The sequence below is a fragment of the Thamnophis sirtalis genome, unplaced genomic scaffold, assembly GCF_051295495.1.
Source record: "Thamnophis sirtalis isolate CommonGarterSnake01/CBP01778 unplaced genomic scaffold, rThaSir2_p1.2 scaffold_14, whole genome shotgun sequence".
Taxonomy (NCBI): domain Eukaryota; kingdom Metazoa; phylum Chordata; class Lepidosauria; order Squamata; family Natricidae; genus Thamnophis; species Thamnophis sirtalis.
The window spans coordinates 24,075,103-24,089,573 of record NW_028261394.1 but is presented as its reverse complement, the minus strand read 5'-3'; the positions used below and the strand labels follow the sequence as shown (position 1 = coordinate 24,089,573).

Genomic DNA, 14,471 nt, shown 5'->3' with positions numbered 1-14,471 from the left:
CCTTGAAAAGCTCCTCAGGGATTGCAGGTGGGAAAGACAGAGACCCCTGAAGCTACCTGGCTCTGGCGGGTCCAATGGAGGCTCGGGGAGGTGAATGGTGGTCTGGGTTCCCCCCAGGGGGATTTTTGGCTGGCCTAAAGAGTGAGGGCCGAGGTGCCTGCACATCCAAGCTCAGTGGTACCAACCTGAGTAAAATCCTCAGCTTTTTCTTGACAAGGAATCATAAGTTGCTTTGGGATTCAGAGTGATCATTTTATTGGGTTGGCCTTGCTTTCCCTTCGATCCCATCAGTGCATGTGACACAGAACTCCAAGAGCTCAGTCCCTTCCCCCCAATCCATTCCTTGCCAGCAAGAAAAGAGGATAAATACAGAGAGGGAGAACGGCTTTTCCCCAGAAGCCCCTGGGAGAGGGTTTGGGCGCAGGTGGCCAGACAGGGGAGGGGGTAGGCAGGAGAGGGAAGGGACACAGAGCCTCTGGAGACTGTGGGGGGGGGATAAGTGCCCTCTTCTGCCCTCTCTGCCCAGCCAGGGCCTCCTGAGCTTCTCTTCCCGCCCTGCAGGCAAAGGAGGGCAACCCGACAGCTTGGTTCATGCTGGGAGGAAAGTATGTTGGCCACCTAGGGCCAACCCAGGCTAAGGGATAAACCGTAAAATATGCTAAAATACCTCAGTTGCTGTAAAAATCTGCCTGTCACCTGGGGTTGGGAGAGCCCGATGCTTTGGGAAGACCCTCACGCCACTTGGCAGCCAGGACAGAGAGCGTGCGGTATGGAGGAAGCGGCAGCAACAGAGGCCCAGCCCAAGGGCTCATCCTCCCACACAGACTGGGGGCAGGAAGGAGGGCAGGAGCCAGCCAAGCCTAATGCACAGTCTCTTGCTGAAGAGCCCCAATCCAGATGCAGGGACCTAGCAGTGAACATCTACCTGCCCTGCTCACACCTGCACTGCACGAAGACTCCCAATCTGACTCTGCCACGCTTACCCTTGGCACCCATGCCGGTCCTGGGTCCAGGAGTGAGCTGGGCTTCAAAGTGACGACCACCGCAGCACACACTCCCAACATTGAAGCTGGGGGAGGGAGAGAGTGGGCCCAGAAAGGGAGGAAGCCCCTGCTCTGCCCGGGTGGAGAGAGGGCAACCAGGGAGAAAAGGGAGGAAGGCCCTGATGGAAACCTTGGGTGGGTGCATGGCCTCCCCTGGCCTGGAGGCACCACAAGGGGGAGATGGTCGAAGCCACTTCCAAGCAGGCGGCTCTGCCAGGGAAAGTCAAGGCTGCCACCTGCTTGGTATAAATCACCCCCCAGGTGTCATAGGCCGATTAGCTTCAGTTAAACTAGGCGGCCAGGAGAGCTCCTGCATTTCCTGGAAAACCTTCTCCCAGCCCTCCTGGGTCAGTGGACATCCCAAGTTCCCTTTCGACTCTTCCTTCCAGTTTCCAAGTTCTCCAAAGCTTCCAGCTGCAGCAGAGCAGGCTGAAGACTTCCTCCATCACAGACCAGGAGGAGGGTTTGTGTGGGATGCTGGGAGTGCAGGGGGACGTAAGGGGAAACACCCCAGTCTAAGGTGCCGTGTGGATGCTGGGAGCTACTTGGGTCTCACACAGGAAGTCCCCCCCCCTCCCAGAGAAGGTGCAGGCAGCCAAGCACGGACCTTGGCAACTGGCGCTGCTGCTGCCTGGCTCTCCCCTGGAGGTCCATCTCAGCTCTCCTTGCTCTTCTCTCTCGCATGTCTAGATGACGTGGCAACAGTTGAACTGCCCCAAGGACAGCAGGCTCTCTCGGGAGCTTGGCTGCATCCGGAAAGCCAGGGCCTTTTCGCAGAGCGGAAACTGCAGAAGCCGATCCTTCAGGTTAACGCTCTTGCCTTTGGCCGGGTCCAGCTTGATGATGCTATCTGCGAGGCTGTCATGGCCACTCCCGTTGCTCTGGCCATCGCAGCAGGCTTTGGCCCCATGGCGCAGCCCCAGCTCCGGCCCCTTTCCCTCTGCTCCTGGCAGCACCTCGGCTCCAGGGGTTCTTGGGGCACAGCCTCCCTGCAGAAGAGCTGTGCTGCTCTGGGGGTGGGGGCTCTCCTCCTCAACCTCCAGGAGGTCCTCCTCAACGGGCTCTCCTTCCGACGGAAGGAGGTGACTCTGTTCCTCTTCCTCTGCCAGGAGGGGCTCAATTTGGCCAAGCCCCCCCTCTGGTCTGACGGGGCCCCCTCCCTTGCTGCCTAGTGGGGTGGCTTCCCCTGGGGGTTCAGCAGGCCTCTTTCCCCCTTGCAAGCGGAGGCTGCTGCCCGGTTCCTCTGACTGTGGGGCTCGGCCTGTTCCTGACCAGCTGCTGGGGGATGCCTGCTCCGGAGGAGCTGCTGGAGCCACCCCAGGCCCTTGTTCCAGGCAGGGGGACTTGGTGTGTGCAGGGAGGAGGCTCTTTCCCGCTTTGTAGTGGGCCGCAAGGGCCCGGCAGAAGAGCAGGGAGGACGCGGTGCTCTGGAAGCGGCTCATCTGCTCTTCATTCAAGGAGGAGGTCCGTCTTCGTGAGGGCCCCGGTTTCCCTTCTGCCTCCTCCTCTTCCTCCTCCTCCTCCTCCGAAATCTGCTGCAAGGCGAGGGTGCTCTTGGCAATGCCCGTCTCCATGAGGGAGGGCTGGATGAGGGCCCGCAGAGGCTGCCCGCATCCATGGAAGCTGGAAGAGGACCTGCCCTCACCCGAGGCTGAGCGACAGAGGAGAGGCTGCTTCCCGGCATACTCAGCAGCAACCGTCTCCAGAGTGCCCTTGGTGGCTGGTGGCAGCTCTGTGGGCAGAGGGGACTCGCCTGGTAGACTCCTGAGGAAGAAGAAGGAGCAAAGAGGGGAGGTAAGCAGCTGCGAATCCCCCTGGCAGAGACCAACGCTCGAAGGGCCAAGGGGGGCTTGCCTGCTCTGGAGCTCCTCAGCCAGGCTCTGCTTCTCCTGCTTCTCACGTAGAATCCGTTCGGCCAGCAGAAAGTAGCTGGCAGTGATATGATTGTAGCGCTTGGCCTCCAGGGCTCTGCAGGAAGATGCCAGGGGGAAAGAATCAGGCATGGGCACAGAAGAGACTTCCGAGGTTCTGCTCCCTTTCAGGGCTGCCTGGTAACTGACTGATTGCCCTCCGGCCTAGACTGTAAACTCAATCGACTGATTACCAGAAAGCCCTTGCACTCAATTCCTTAACAACACAAACTCAGATAATGACCTCACCAGGGAACAAAAGTCTGTTTCGACATGTATCTTGGTACATAAAGTCCAGCTGCCTTAATTATGGATTTCTCCTTGGGCTTGAAGCAATCTGGGTACAGGTGAGTGTCTTGATGGCAGAGAACTGGAGGACCTGGGGGAGACCGAACAGCCTCACTTATTCTGTGGCTCTGTCCCCCCCGCCCCCCGAGGACGCGTCCAACTTATTCACTGGTGGATTCTATTCAGGAACCTGACACTTTGGGACTGGTTCTTCTGTTGCAGGCCACAGTTATGGGATCACAGGTTTGTGCCAATTTTTAAGCCAGGAATGGGGAATCCACGGCTGCCCGGAAGCTGCTGGGCTGAAATCCACACCATCAGCCAAGAGGTTGGGCTCCTGACTCCTATCGTTCACCAACAGATTCACTTTTTCCTCTCCAGGGAAATGGGGATGTCAGCCAGATAGTCCTTGCTTAACAACAATAGCAAGGACTGGAATTTCTATCGCCAAGCAATGTAGTTGCAAAGCATGATGTCACGTGACCAGATTGCTTAAGCAATGGCAATCCTGCAGTCTCTGTTGCTGCCGTTAAGTAAGGATCATGGCTAGTATGAATGTGTGTTGTCGCCTGGGGGGGTGTTTATTATTTTTATTGTTTATTTTTATTTATTTTATATTGTGTTTTTAAACCGCCTTAAGTGGCCACGTACGAAATCATGGGTTGTTAAGTGAAATCTCATGTGACCACCGAGGACTTGCAACTTCCAGCCGACTTTCCAGAAGCAAAGTCATTGGGGAAGCCTGTGGGGAGTTACAAATCCTGGTGGCTTGCAAGCATGCTGGAGGGTGAGTAAGTACCCTGGAGTGAGGGAGGGTGATATGGTGGCAAATGTATGCAGTCTGGGGAGAGGTTCCACTGAAGAAGTGTGTGTGTGAATTCTCCAGGATCTTGCACTTTGTGGCATGGTTCCTCAGGGGAAAAAGCAGTGGGAGCAACTTGCAATTTTCCCTCCCACCTTCCCCATGGATTTTGCTTGGGGGAAGCTGGCAGAGAACGTCACAAATGGCAACCATGGGAATGCAGGGATGGTGGGACAGCTGGAATTTCTGGGACTGCTCTTAAGTACCACTTGTTCAGCACCACTGTAACTTCAAATGGTCACTGAACAAGTAGTCATTAATCAAGGATTTCCTACATCTCCATTTATGTCCATTTCAAAACTATGATTGACATTTCACAGTCAGAGGTTCCTGGGCATTGTCAGAAGCCACTTTTGACCTTTGAGCATTAAGGAAGGCCCAAAACATCTACCTGATCATTTCAGCTAGCAAAGTTATGTCCCAACCAACTGAAGGTCAGCTCAAATTCCTGTCCGGTGGCGGTGATACCTGTGCCCAAGTCATATTCCCCTTGCACAACCTTCCTTAATCAACCGGAGCGATTTGTGCCAATGCCCACCCCGGATCCTCACTCACTCCTGGATGGTTTCCCGGTCTGCAATGTGGCCACACAGCATGGCCTGGATGATGATCTCGTGCTCCTCCTCCAAAACCCTCCGGTGGGATGTCAGCGGCAGGAGAGAATGGCTGGCTGGGGAGGGGTCCACCCCCTGGAGCCACAGGTGGTTTTCAATGATCTCCAAGGAGGCCCTTTGCTTGGGGTCCCGCTGCAGCATCTGGGCAATAAGGCTGTGCAAAGAAGAGCGAGAGTGACTCAGCTGCCTCCCCCCCCAGGTTCTCTCCCCCCCCCCCGCTCTCCCACTCCCACTCCCCCTCTCTTCAGAAAGTCCAAGGCAGAAGGCAGAGCCCAAGTGAGGAGCTTGGAAAGGCACCACGGATACTCAGGGCAGAGCAGGGGGATCCTGCTCCTTGTCCCTGGGCCACCAATGTTTCTTTGCTCAAAGGTTTCTCAGGGAAGGCAGAGGAGTCTCAGCCATCCAGCAATTAGACCAGAAGAATAATCAAAACGGGCCTCTGCAGCTGAGCTTTCACCTCCTGAGTTCTGCTCCAACTGGAGAGGGCCTCCCTCCCATGGAGAAAAAGGGGGGGCAGAGGGGAGGACAAAGATAGATAGATACATAGGTTCCCAGACCATCCTTCCCTCCAAGTGCTCAAGGATGGAAACAAAGGGGTGTCAACTGCATCCTTTTCTACATCGAGGGGCCCTTCGGACACACTGGCCACCTCACGGCTTGACTACTGCAACATGCTCTATGTAAGGCTACCCTTGAAGACCACCTGGAAGCTTCAACTGCTCACCAGCACAGGCAAGCCTCGGTATTTTTATTTATTTATGTACTTGCTTCTTGGATATGTGCCACCCACCTCATCTAGACCTATGCCTACATAACATCTTTTCTGTGAAGCTGCTGCACCATTGGCGACTTCGCTTCCAGGAGCAATCGAGAGGCTAGTCTTTACCCACCAAGTCCTCCCTGGCAAAGGGCCTGGTTACTGTCCATCTCCCATAGTATCTTCCCAGCTGACCTGAGCCTGCAGAGTGGGCAGGTGTCAGATTCCTTCGTATCACCTCTTGGGGCTCTGGGAATGTCCCTTCCCTGGCGCAGTGCCTGCCCTCCATGATGAGTCCTGCCATCCATGATCCGGATGGCCCCCGTCGTCTGCCCTAGTTACGAGGAACCACGATGACCCACCTCTTCCCTGTGTCCTCCGGCCTCCTCCCATTTGGTCTGCCACGCTTGCCATCTTTTTTACCTGGCTTTTAATTGGGTTTATTGTAACTTCTTTGATTGCTGTGAATCACCCAAAGCGGTTGGGAGGCATAAAAATGTGACAATAAATAAACGGCACTGCCTGGGGGTTTCCTGCTGACACTTGCCCCTTGCCTCTAGGCTGCGAACACAGTAGGCAGGGAGGCTGAGGCTGCTTCCTAAGGAACAAGGCAGTGACACAGAGGGAGGAAATGAGGAGGGTCCGCCTACTCTGCACACAGGAGGGAGATGCCTGATGGTATCACATAGCGACAGTCCAGGATCATGGTCAGGGTCTCGCTGTCATTGGCCTCCTGGAAAGGGGGATGTCCACAGACCAGCATGTAAAGGATGACACCCAAGCTCCAGATATCTAAGAGAGAAAAAAGGAAACTGGGCTGAACAGAGTCTGTGCTCTGGGCTCAGCCCTCCAGCACGACCCTCTTCTTCCCCTTCCCAGTTCCCGGCTGCAAAAGGACCCGATTGCCCAAAGTAATAGATGAAATCCACCCATTCCACTGACTTCAAATGCAACCTCCGTTCTGCAGGGGACTCAAGGCTGATGTCCTACTTGTATGCCTGTCAAATCCTCCAACCACCAATATTACAAAGGGCTTCACAGCATGGAATAGAAATGCTGTAGGAACCACCGAGGGGCTGAAGAAAGCCTTGAGATTAGGAACCTGTACCTCAGTAGCTGGGCACCTTTTTGAAATGTCAAGAGCAGATTTTATAAACCCTTCCTCATGGCAGAGAAAGCTAATGTGGAAAAGAGGAGAAAAGGAATGAGAATTCCTAAAAAGAATTTAGGAATCATTTTCAGTTGTAAGAATGTAACAGTGAGAGAAAATGGAAGAATGGGAAATCAACATGTAAGGAGACAGATAGCTAAAACACCAAGAAAAAAATATGTGCAGTTGTCTAGAAACAGCATCAAGAAAACCAAGGAGTGGAATGAATTGAGGTTGGCAAATCATACTAAAAATAAAAAAGATACCTTGGATACCTTCAAAAGAAACAAGAATCCATATAACAGCTGTTCAGTGAAAAGACAAAATGCTAGCAAGTAATGGAAGAGGAGCTACTCAAAAACCCAATTTCTATTTTGGTTCTGTTTTCAGGATATTGTAAGAAGCAGCTGGAGGTCACGGCTGACGCTTGAACTGATGGAAATGTGGTCAGGAGAGATTTCTTTCCTGTGAAAGAATTTAAATCTCCACAGCTACAATAATTGTACATTGAAACAGAAGTCAAATGCAGAGGTGTAAAATGGAAGTACAGGAAAAAAAATTTATGGCTGGATTGCAAATGGAACAGAAGCCATCACTGTGGTGTAGATTAAAAACAATGGGATTATTTGGGGCTACTGCATTTATATAATTTCCAAATCACAGTTAAGCATCTGTCCCACTTGCTTTGCTTTTAGTCAGGCTCACGTGAGAAAATAGAATAAATGGTACCTGGCTGAACAATAGCAACTCTCAGAGGAACCTAGGAGATCTAGTGGATTCCTGATTAAATAGGAGCCAGCTGGGGGCTGCAACTGCCAAACAAGTCAATGCAGTCCTGGGCTGCATCAACAGAGGGGCAGCATCAAGATCACACAAGGTGTTAGTATTTCTTTACACTGCACGAGTGAGGCCACAAGGCAAAAAATGAGATGAGAACAGGGAGAACCTCCCAGAACAGAGGCCTGCAACCTTCAACACTTAAAAGAGCCATTTGGACCCTTTTCCCACAGAAAAGGAAACCCTGGGAGCCACAAAACCTGAGCCACTGCATTTATATAATGCAGGGAGCCACAGCAAAGGGCCCAGAGCTGCATGAGTGGGCGTGGCCAACTCAATGTCACTCACTCCCACCCAGTCAGATGACGCCCCCCAGCCCCACCTACCCAGCCAGTCATTAGGGCAGAGAACTGGTTGTTCTGGAATCACAAAATCCTTTCGACATCTCTCTCTGTGTCTCTCCCTCTCTCTCCCCCCCTCTATCTTCCCCCGTCTACCCACTTTTTCCCCTCTTTGTATCTCCCTGTGTCTCTCTCCCTCTCTCCCCCTCTCTGTGTATCTCTCTACCTCCCCCTCTGTATCTCTCTCTGGCTCCCTCCCCATCTATCTCCCTCCCCTGTATCTCTCTGTGTCTCTCACCCCTTTCCCTCAGTATCTCCCCCCCTCCTCTATCTCTCTCCTTATCTCCCCCCTCTCTGTATCACTCTCCCTCTCCCAGTCTCTGTATCTCTCCCTCCCCTCTCCCTCTGTATCTCTGTCTCCCTCTCCCCTTCTATCTCACCCCTCTGTATCTGTGTCTCTCTCCCCCCTCCCTCTCCCTTCCTTTCCTCTGTCTCTCTCCGTCCTCTCTGTGTATCTCTCTCCCTCTCTACCTATCCCCCTTTCTGTATCTCCCCCTCCCTCTGTATCTGTCTTCCTCCCCTTTTATCTCCCCCGCTGTATCCCACTCTGTGTCTCTCCTCCCTCCTCTGTATCTCTCCCTCTGTATCTCCCCCTCTATCTCTCCATCTCTCCCCTCTCTCTCTCCCTCCCCTCCCTCTTTATCTGTCTCCCTCTCCCCTTCTATCTCACCCCTCTGTATCTCTCTCTCTGTGTCTCTCTCCCTCTCTGTGTCTCTCCCCCTCTTTCCCCCTCCTCTGTATCTCTCCCCCCTCTCTCTGTATCTCTCCATTTCTCTCCTCCTCTCTCTGAATCTCTCTGTGTCCATATCTCTCTCTCTGAGTCTCTCTCCCCCCTTTTATCTCCCCCCTCTCTGTATCTCTCTCTCCCCCTCTCTCTCTGTGAGTATCTCTCCCTCTCTATCTCTCCCCCTCTCTCTGTATCTCTCCCTCTCCCCTCTCCCCCCCCCCCTCTGTGTGTGTGTGTGTGTCTATGTCTCTCTCTGCCTGGCTGTGGTTGTGAGAGAAGAAGGATGGAAAGGAGGAGGATCATCTGAAGGGAAGCCTCCGCTATGGATGGCTGATGCTCATTCCTCAGCCAGCCAGGATTTCCAAAACGTTGCCAAGAAGAAAGAAAAGGAGTAATGAAGAGCCCCAAGGAGAGCTCGTTGGGTTGGCCCAGCCTTGGTTTTCTGAGAGAGAGAGAGAGGAGAGACACAGAGAAAGATACAGAGATACACACACCGGGGGGGGGGGGTGAGTGTCATTGGCGAGGGTGCTCCGGCTTTCTCCAAGCCTGACCCCCATGGTGGGCGTGTGAGGTTCGGTGGGGCCAACCCTCTTTTCCCACTGTCCTGAGCTTCTTTACTCCTCCAGTGGAGAAGTGCCACCACTGGCTTTCATTGAAAAGCATCCTCTAGAAGGCGATAGTCCCCTTTTGCAACTTTTAAAGCCACTGCTGGGTGCTGCGAGCCCATCCCCCTTTCCATTGTCCCCTCCTCCTGGATCCCATTCCCACCCCGCCAGCCCTCATGTTAGTGAAGCCAGCATCAGTCGCGGCTGGGTCAGGCAAGTATCTCAGGGTAGAGAGCAGGTTGTGTGTCTCCCCAAGTGACTGAAGCACTCCCAGCATCAACAAGGGCCGGGAGAAACTCCAGCAAGAGTGACTGCCTTTGCCCTTACCTTCTCAGGCCAGGCAAGGAGTGACTGGGAGGGGAGGGCGAGGGGGGGGCAGCCAGTGGTGGGATCAGCCCACAGGGAGCCACAGCAAAGGGCCCAAAGAGCTGCATGTGGCTCCGGAGCCACAGGTTGCAAACACCTGCCCTAGATAAGAACAACAGTGATAAGGGATCTGGAGGCTAAATCATATGATGAACAGTTAAGGGAGCTAGGTATGTCCACCATATCAAAGGGAAGGATTAGGGTGATATGATAAAAGTATTTGAGGAGCTGTAACAGAGAAGAGGGAGTCAACTTGTTCTTCCAAGCACCTGAAGGGAGGACAAGAAGTGACAGGTGAAAGATCATTAAACAGAGATCCAACCTGGAAGTATGGAGAAATTTCCTGCCTGTGAGAATGGAATAGCTTATCTCCTAGAGTTGTGGGTACTTCACCACAGGAGGTTTTAAGAAGGGATTGGGCAGCCATTTGTCTGAAATGGTATTATCGGGTCTCCTGCTTGAGCAGGGGAATGGACTAGAAGACCTCCAAGGTGTCTTCCAGCCATGTGATTCTATGGTCTGGAATGCTGAGGTCAGCTTCAAGCACCCCACTCAAAGAGTATCCAGCAAGTATGTAGGAGAAGGGCCAGTTCTTAGTTTAATCATCTTCTCATGGAAAGAGTTTGAAAGAGCTGATTTCCTGAGGCTCAACAACCAAAGACCCAGGAAGGTTTTGACACTGGAATGAACCCTCCAACCTGCAGAGAAGTTCCAGACCAGAGTCATATGGCAGCTTCTCAAATTTAGAAAGGAATCAAATGAATCGATCCATTTGACTGATCTGGGCAAGGATTCAAATTTGTTCCAATTTTAAATCAAAGCATACATCAGAAAATTGATCAGAAGCAGATACAGGATGGCTAAAGATGACACTTAATAAAATTTTCTAGAATATCCATGTTAAAAAATGGGATTAACATAGGAAATTCCTACATAGCTTTATTATCTAAAAAGACAACAAATTATCTCTTCTTCCAATATCTGATTTCTTATCTATAAATAAATCCATAAAGCATCATCATTTCAGTTCTGTTGGTTCGTTAAAGATTAGTAGAAATATCAACATATCTATGTCAACCTTGATCAAATAAACCAATGTTATATTCTTTCCTTCCACTTCTAACAATCTTTAGTCCATTAAATTAATATTGTGGAATTTGATTTCTTTTCTCTTTTTTTTGTCCCTTCTCACAAAATTCTTCAAAGCTTTAACAATCCTCTTTTGTAACTCCAATGCAGGAAAATTATTCAGGTCACTTTCTCAGTTTATTTATATATGCATTTTAATTATTAAGTCATCAGCCAGCATATGTCCGGCGTAACCTTTTTTCTATGTCATATTAATTGATATTTTTTAACAATGGATTCATAAATTAACTGTAATTTATTAGTGTCAACAGAGCCATCTGCTTCTATGGAGAGACTGTATCTAAAAGATTTTACGGAAAAGGAAAAGGTTGTGCCTGACAAGATTGAAACAGGCTTGAAACAAACGACAGACTACAAGAATGACATGGGAAAGGGATTTAACTGCCGAGGAATTGTGTTGGTTCCATCTTGGGAAAAAGTCATCTGGAATAATATTTGTTCTCTAGCTAATCCCTCAACTATCCAGTCTGATTGATCAAATGTACATACTGTCCAATCCTTCAAGGCTCCCAGCATCTCACAGGGATAACATCCATGGTAAACTCTAATACCCCCACTCCCAATATGGGAACTAAAGTAAGTAATACAGCAGAATTGTTAGTGGCAACCCCCCCCCCCGCTCCTTTTCACCATTGCCAGGAGCTCCTCAGCCAACTGGCCAGTCTCTCCTCTGTCTAAAATAGGGATGTGCTGGTATTACGTGGTTTTCTTGCACCCTGGAGTTTTAAAAACCTCTGTGTGATGTCGCTATTCTCCCATTTTTTTCTCTGAATCTCTAGAGGAGAAAATCTGCTGGAGTCTTTCTGAAAATACTCTCCACTGCCCTAGCAGAACCTCTAAGCACTATCTATGAAGTATCTTTTAGAACCAGCTCCTTGATTGACCTATGGTCAGCAGCAACAGTCATTCCTATCTTCAAAAAAGGAGACTCCAGCCTAGTTGAGAATTACCGACCAATTTCCTTTTGCTGCATCTCCTGTAAAGTCATGGAAACTATCATCAACCAATCCGTCACCCTACACTTAGAGACAAACAACCTGCTCTCTAACAAGCAATTTAATTTCAGAACAAAATTGTTCTGTAATCTGCAACTCCTACACTGCAGAAACATTTGGACCACACAACTCGACCAGGGCAAAGCAATAGATGCAATCTACATAGACTTCTGCAAAGCCTTTGATTCAGTGGTACATGACAAACTTCTGTTAAAACTAAGCTCCTACGGCATTTCTAGATCTTTGCACAAGTGGATGTATTCCTATCAGACAGGCAACAAGTAGTCAATATTGGAAGCACAATATCAAACCCTGCACCAATTAACAGTGGTGTCCCCCAAGGCAGCGTATTAGGACCCACACTCTTTCTGCTTTACATAAGCGACCTCTGTGATCATATTATAAGCAGCTGTGTCCTCTTTGCTGATGATGTAAAACTATTTAACACCACAGACAATACTACCACCCTACAAAATGAACTTGACTCTATCTGAATGGTCAAAACAATTGGCAACTCCAAATCTCTGCTAACAAATGCTCTATCCTACACATTGGCAACAAAAAACAGAACACCAAATACAAACTGAGTGGATACAACCTAATAGATGATCCACACTCTGTCAAGGAGCTAGGAGTACTCATCTCAACAGATCTAAGCCCCAGAGCTCACTGTAACAACATTACCAAAAAGGCATTAAGAGTTGTCAACCTTATTTTACAAGGTTTTTTCTCTGGTAACACTTTACTGCTAACTAGGGCACATAAAACCTTTGCTGGACCAATCCTTGAATACTGGTCACCTGCCTGGAATCCACACTGTATATCGGACATTAATACAATAGAGTGGGTCCAGAGTTATTTCTCAAGAACAGTACTTATCTCATCTGCTTGCAATAAAATATCTTATGCCACCAGACTCAAAATTTTAGGCCTGGACAACCTTGAACTATGCCACCTATGTTCCGACGTAAGCATAGTACACAAAATTATCTGCTATAACATCCTACCTGTAAATAACTACTTCAACTTCAACCGCAATAATACACGGAACAAACAATAGATGCAAACTCAAAGTAAACTGCTTTCAAATCTTTAACCTTAAACTGTCCACCGTGGACCTCACACTTTTCCTAAGAGGTCTCTAAGGGGGACCATAAACACCCCAGAGTGCCTACCGTCCCTGTCCTACTGTCCCCATTGATATGTACTCATTTTATGTGTTCATAGCCATGTTATACTTATTGATATCCATCTATTTGTACCAATCTTGTGCGAAAATGTCCATGTCTATACTAACACCTGTTACCTTATACATGTTGATAAATAAATAAATAAAAATAAAAATCTGCCAACAGATCCTGGGAGCAAGGGCTGGCAAAAGAGATTATAAAAGGGATCACTCTGACATAAAGGCTATGAAAGGGGAAAGGGAGGCATGAGGGGTGATGGGCCACCATGGAAGGGACTGGGGAAGATGACATTATAAACTGCTTTTAGCAATTAGGAAAGGGAGGAGAAACTTCTAGTCACCTTAAAGTGTTTAGAAAGGAAGGCCCAGCTTCTCCCTAACTTTCCCGCTGAACAGCTGTAACCCAAAGAAACTCCTGGACCCCATCAGGGCCCGGATGGACGCTGCTCAACCACCATGGCTGAAACAGGGGCACCAGGGCTTTCCCTCCCTCGGGCAGCCCTCCTGCACGCGGGTCAAAAGCAGCTTTAGGCCTTCGGAACTTCTCTGGCTGGCTCTGAAGGTTGCTTGCGGTTCACGGAAACCAGGAGCCGAAAGAGAAAGTCTTACAAGGCAGCCCAGCAAGGGGGGCCTCCCCCCCTCCAACTGCCCCCATCCTTAACCTCCTCACCCCAGGAGACGCCTCGCCGGCCCAAGGCCAAGGCGGGCCCGGCAGCCCGGTCCACCCAGCGTCACCTCCCTCCCCCCCCCCCGGACAACCGACATCCCGCCGGGGCCTCGGCTGGGCCTGCAGGCTCCGCGCTGCCTGTCCTCCTTGGCGCAGCCGAGAGCCCTCGGGACCGCCCGACCCTGACAGGGACGGAAGCCGCTCGGGGCTGGCCGGCTCTTACCCACGGCGGGGGCGTCGTACTCCTCGCCCAGCAGGATCTCGGGGGCCGAGTAGGCGAGGGAGCCGCAGCTGGTGGCCAGCATGGTGCCCGGCTGGAAGCAGCTGCTGAAGCCGAAGTCGGTGAGCTTGACCACCCCTTGCTGCTGGAAGAAGAGCACGTTCTCGGGCTTGAGGTCGCGGTGCACGACATGGAGCCGGTGGCAGTAGGAGATGGCGTGCACCACCTGGGCGAAGTAGCCCTTGGCCTGCGCCTCCTCCAGCCCGCCCGGCCGCCGCGTCAGCAGGTCAAAGAGGTCCCCGCCGTCGCCCAGCTCTAGCACCAGGTAGAGCCGGGCCGGCGTCTCCAGCACCTGGTAGAGCCGCACCACATTGGGGTGCTGCACCAGTTTCATGCAACCCACCTCCCGCCGCAGTCGCGCCGCCGCCGCGCCGCCCAGCCGGCTCTTCTCGATCACCTTGACGGCCACGCGCTCGCCCGTGAAGACGTGCCGGGCCAGCCGCACCTCGGCGAAGTGGCCCCTGCCCAGCCGCCGGCCCAGGTCGTACAGTCCCGCCATCTGGCCCTCCATCGCCGTGCCCGCGCTCTCGCCCGCTTCGGCGCGGGCCTACCGGCTGGGCAGCTCTACTCCGGCGGCCGGCAAGTCGGGCTCGGGCGGCAGCGAGGCCGGAGCGGGCGGCGCTTCTCCCGGGGCAGGACGGAAGGCGGGCGCGGGATCGGCTCCGCCGGAAAATGTCCCCCGCGAGCGCGG

The 14,471-nt window shown here is 51.6% G+C and overlaps 1 protein-coding gene across 2 annotated transcripts; it reads right to left on the bottom strand.

Moving 5' to 3' along the window:
- Nucleotides 1-231: 231 nt before the first annotated feature.
- LOC106551705 (serine/threonine-protein kinase SIK2) lies at nucleotides 232-14,447 on the bottom strand. Of its 2 annotated transcripts, XM_087729153.1 has the most exons (6): nucleotides 14,124-14,446; nucleotides 13,724-13,862; nucleotides 6,125-6,266; nucleotides 4,659-4,871; nucleotides 2,898-3,011; nucleotides 232-2,807 (listed from the first exon to the last, which is right to left on the bottom strand). In XM_087729153.1, exons 1-6 carry the CDS (start codon nucleotides 14,289-14,291, stop codon nucleotides 1,730-1,732), a joined length of 1,854 nt encoding a protein of 617 aa, XP_087585279.1. In that variant the 5' UTR covers nucleotides 14,292-14,446; the 3' UTR covers nucleotides 232-1,729. The 2 variants fall into 2 exon arrangements, with proteins under 2 accessions (XP_087585279.1, XP_013925326.2); XM_014069851.2 differs by having other exon boundaries at nucleotides 13,724-14,447.
- Between the last annotated feature and the right edge of the window lie 24 nt (nucleotides 14,448-14,471).

Coding starts and splice junctions, on each gene's coding strand:
- LOC106551705 (XM_014069851.2), bottom strand. CDS start 14,291: ATGGAGGGCCAGATGGCGGGACTGTACGACCTGGGCCGGCGGCTGGGC. Junction 3,012..4,658: donor GACCGGGAAACCATCCAGGA/GTGAGTGAGGAT, acceptor ATCTTCCTGCAG/AGCCCTGGAGGCCAAGCGCT. Junction 2,808..2,897: donor GCTGAGGAGCTCCAGAGCAG/GCAAGCCCCCCT, acceptor CTTCTTCCTCAG/GAGTCTACCAGGCGAGTCCC.